This window comes from Montipora capricornis, chromosome 7, assembly GCF_036669925.1.
Source record: "Montipora capricornis isolate CH-2021 chromosome 7, ASM3666992v2, whole genome shotgun sequence".
In the NCBI taxonomy this organism is placed as follows: Eukaryota; Metazoa; Cnidaria; class Anthozoa; order Scleractinia; family Acroporidae; genus Montipora; species Montipora capricornis.
In genome coordinates this window covers 18,354,515-18,357,014 of record NC_090889.1, presented here as the reverse complement: position 1 = coordinate 18,357,014, position 2,500 = coordinate 18,354,515, and the positions used below count along the sequence as shown (strand labels likewise).

At 38.9% G+C, this 2,500-nt stretch overlaps 2 protein-coding genes across 2 annotated transcripts in view; both read left to right on the top strand.

The window, feature by feature from the left end:
* The window catches only part of LOC138055738 (uncharacterized), a 34,077-nt gene that overhangs the window by 6,907 nt on the left and 24,670 nt on the right, over positions 1 to 2,500 (top strand). The gene's annotated exons all lie outside the window — the stretch shown is intronic.
* LOC138057566 (uncharacterized) overlaps positions 1 to 2,500 on the top strand; it is a 3,116-nt gene that overhangs the window by 475 nt on the left and 141 nt on the right. Inside the window, exons 1-3 of the mRNA XM_068903540.1 lie at positions 1 to 270; positions 561 to 1,029; positions 1,234 to 2,500. The exon at positions 1 to 270 is cut by the window's left edge and continues 475 nt beyond it; the exon at positions 1,234 to 2,500 is cut by the window's right edge and continues 141 nt beyond it. Coding sequence (XP_068759641.1) covers positions 1 to 270; positions 561 to 1,029; positions 1,234 to 2,062 — 1,568 coding nt within the window. The 3' untranslated portion in view covers positions 2,063 to 2,500. The remainder of the gene's footprint in view (positions 271 to 560; positions 1,030 to 1,233) is intronic.

The following is a 2,500-nucleotide window of genomic DNA, read 5'->3' as shown; positions in this document are numbered from 1 at the left end:
CTTTACCCTATAAAACTCTGATGTCCTTTTTGAAAACTATTGATGTTGAAGAAGTGAGAGATTTACAAACACTAGCCACAGAGCTATCTACAGAATGTGTTCCTGGCGTTAACAGACCACTTAAATCATATCTCCTGAAACTTGCTGATCTGTATATGGATCTTCATAAACAAATCCCCATGCTTCATTGGTTTCATGGTGTAGAGGGACTATTCTGGGTTGCTATAGGGGCAGATGGTGCACCATTTGGTAAAGATGATTGCGCCACTGGTAAGCTTGTTTAGTTAGTTTAGAATAACATGAATGGCCAGTTTATGTAAAATCGCTGCACGAAACTTTTGAATTATCAGTATATCTTTTAGAGCTTAGTTGTACCTCAGGATACTGTGAACAATCTTTCACATGCATTTCATTGTGTAAGTAAGGGCCCATATGAACAATGTTAATATTCTTATATTTAGTACTTCTTTATATCACTTGGGGGCATAACATAGCTGTGGTAGTGACCACTTCTGCTGTACTGATCGTGATCTGTTATGTTCTTATAATCATCCTTGCAGCCTACTTAGTCAGTATCCTAAACCTGTTAAGTCGCATCCAGAGTTGCAATGAAAATCACCTCCTGCTGGGAGCCAACTGTGAGGAGGACCACCCTTTGATGAAAGCCTACACACAACAACTTACAAAAGAAATGGAAGAAGTGGAAAACAAATGGTTGACCACTGAGAAGGGGTATCAAGTAAGATTTGCCATGAAATTAATTCCTTCAGACATGAAGTGGGCCTCCTCTTTCTCAGGAGAGTTGAACAATGCTGCAACATATTTTTCCCCATTTGCAAATGTCTCACAAAGCAACAAGCACACAATGTTTGGCTCTATAGGAGGTTCGGATGCAACCTGGCAGCCATGGAGTTATGAAAAGAGATTAGAAGTGGCAAAAAAGGTTCAAAAATTTAAAAAGCGCCTAAAAGATCCTGACAAGAAGCAGAGGAGTGAAGTTACAAAATTCATAGCACAAAACAAATCCAGGTAGAGTATGTTTTAATGCTGTTCAATAGACCAATTTCGATATATTAAGATTCAATCCGAAACAAAAGGCATCATCTCGAGGCTCTGGGGAATAAATATATTGTAAGAGTTTATTCCCCAGAGCCTCGAGATGATGCCTTTTCGGAATGAATTTCAATATATCGAAATTGGTCTATTAATTTTGCTCTTATTTAAAATTTTTAGAAGTAGTTTGATTTTTATTTTATTTTTTTGGTCTACTCTAAATCTTACATTTACTTTACATTACCTTTCCAAGCAGGAGTTTATACCACCCCTTGGAAAATTTGTTAACTTGATAAAGCCTGATCCATTGCACAGCATTAACAATGGTTGGCAACAGTGGTTTACCAATTGCTTGACTGTCGCCATGCAGTACACAAATTCTAATCAATTGAAGGCTGCAGTAGTTTTATCAGATTTGCCAACTTCCTGCCCTATAGTTACGTTCCTTAATTGTGTAAAAGAACGCATGAAGTGTGGACGTCTGTACAAAAATTTTTGCCGTTGGTTTTCTGAGAAGCGAAAGAAAGGGCTTCAATACAGTTATCGCTTTACAGGTTTGGAGTCCAAGAGATTTTGTTGGAACTTTGGGCTCCTAATTGAAGTCCTCTTAGGCATTGCCAACATTTCAAGTTCAATCAAAGTAAAATTGCATGCTCTAGCATTTTCAGCTTTACAACTACGAGACAGTGGGTCACTGTTTTCAAGGGTGGAAATTAGTAGAGAACAGTTGGTGGAGCTTGAAAGCAAGTGCCAACTGTATTTCAATACTCACGCCCTTTTTCTTGATGGCACCAACCCCACAACATGGACAATTGGATATGCAATCCCCTACAGCACCCAACAACTATTTAAGGAGAGTGGGTTTGGACTTGGATTAAATTCCATGCAGGGCAGAGAAGCCAAACATATTAAACTTGCGGCTTATGTACAAAACACTTGTAACGTTAACAAAAACCAGAGGTGGTGGATGGTTTTTAGGCATGAATATATCTCTATGGTGTGGCTTTGAGAATTAGATCCCTACAGCATTACCTACCGCGCAGAAAAGAAGAAAGCTTGTGACTCCTACATTCCCAAGAGGGTAGCAGAGAAAAATGTCTCGCACTGCTACTGTGGACTGCTTAAGTCAAATTCTGGTGATGATAAATGTCCACTCTGCATTAGCAGCACAATGAAGCTGGTGAAGGAGGCTGCTACAAACGGAAAGATTTCACCTGCTTTAAGGACAGTGTTAGACAGTGTTTAAAAGTGAGTTTGAACTTTGATTAAGTTCTATGCAGGTCAGAGAAGCCAAACACATTAAGCTTGTGGCTTATGTGCATGTTTAGTTTGAAAACCAAAGGAAGGGCCAGTGCGTATGATCATAACAGACTGGAGTGGCCATAGATTGTAAAAGGAAAAATTGCTTAACAGCTTAAATTCAAAACTGTTGCTCCTAATATATAAC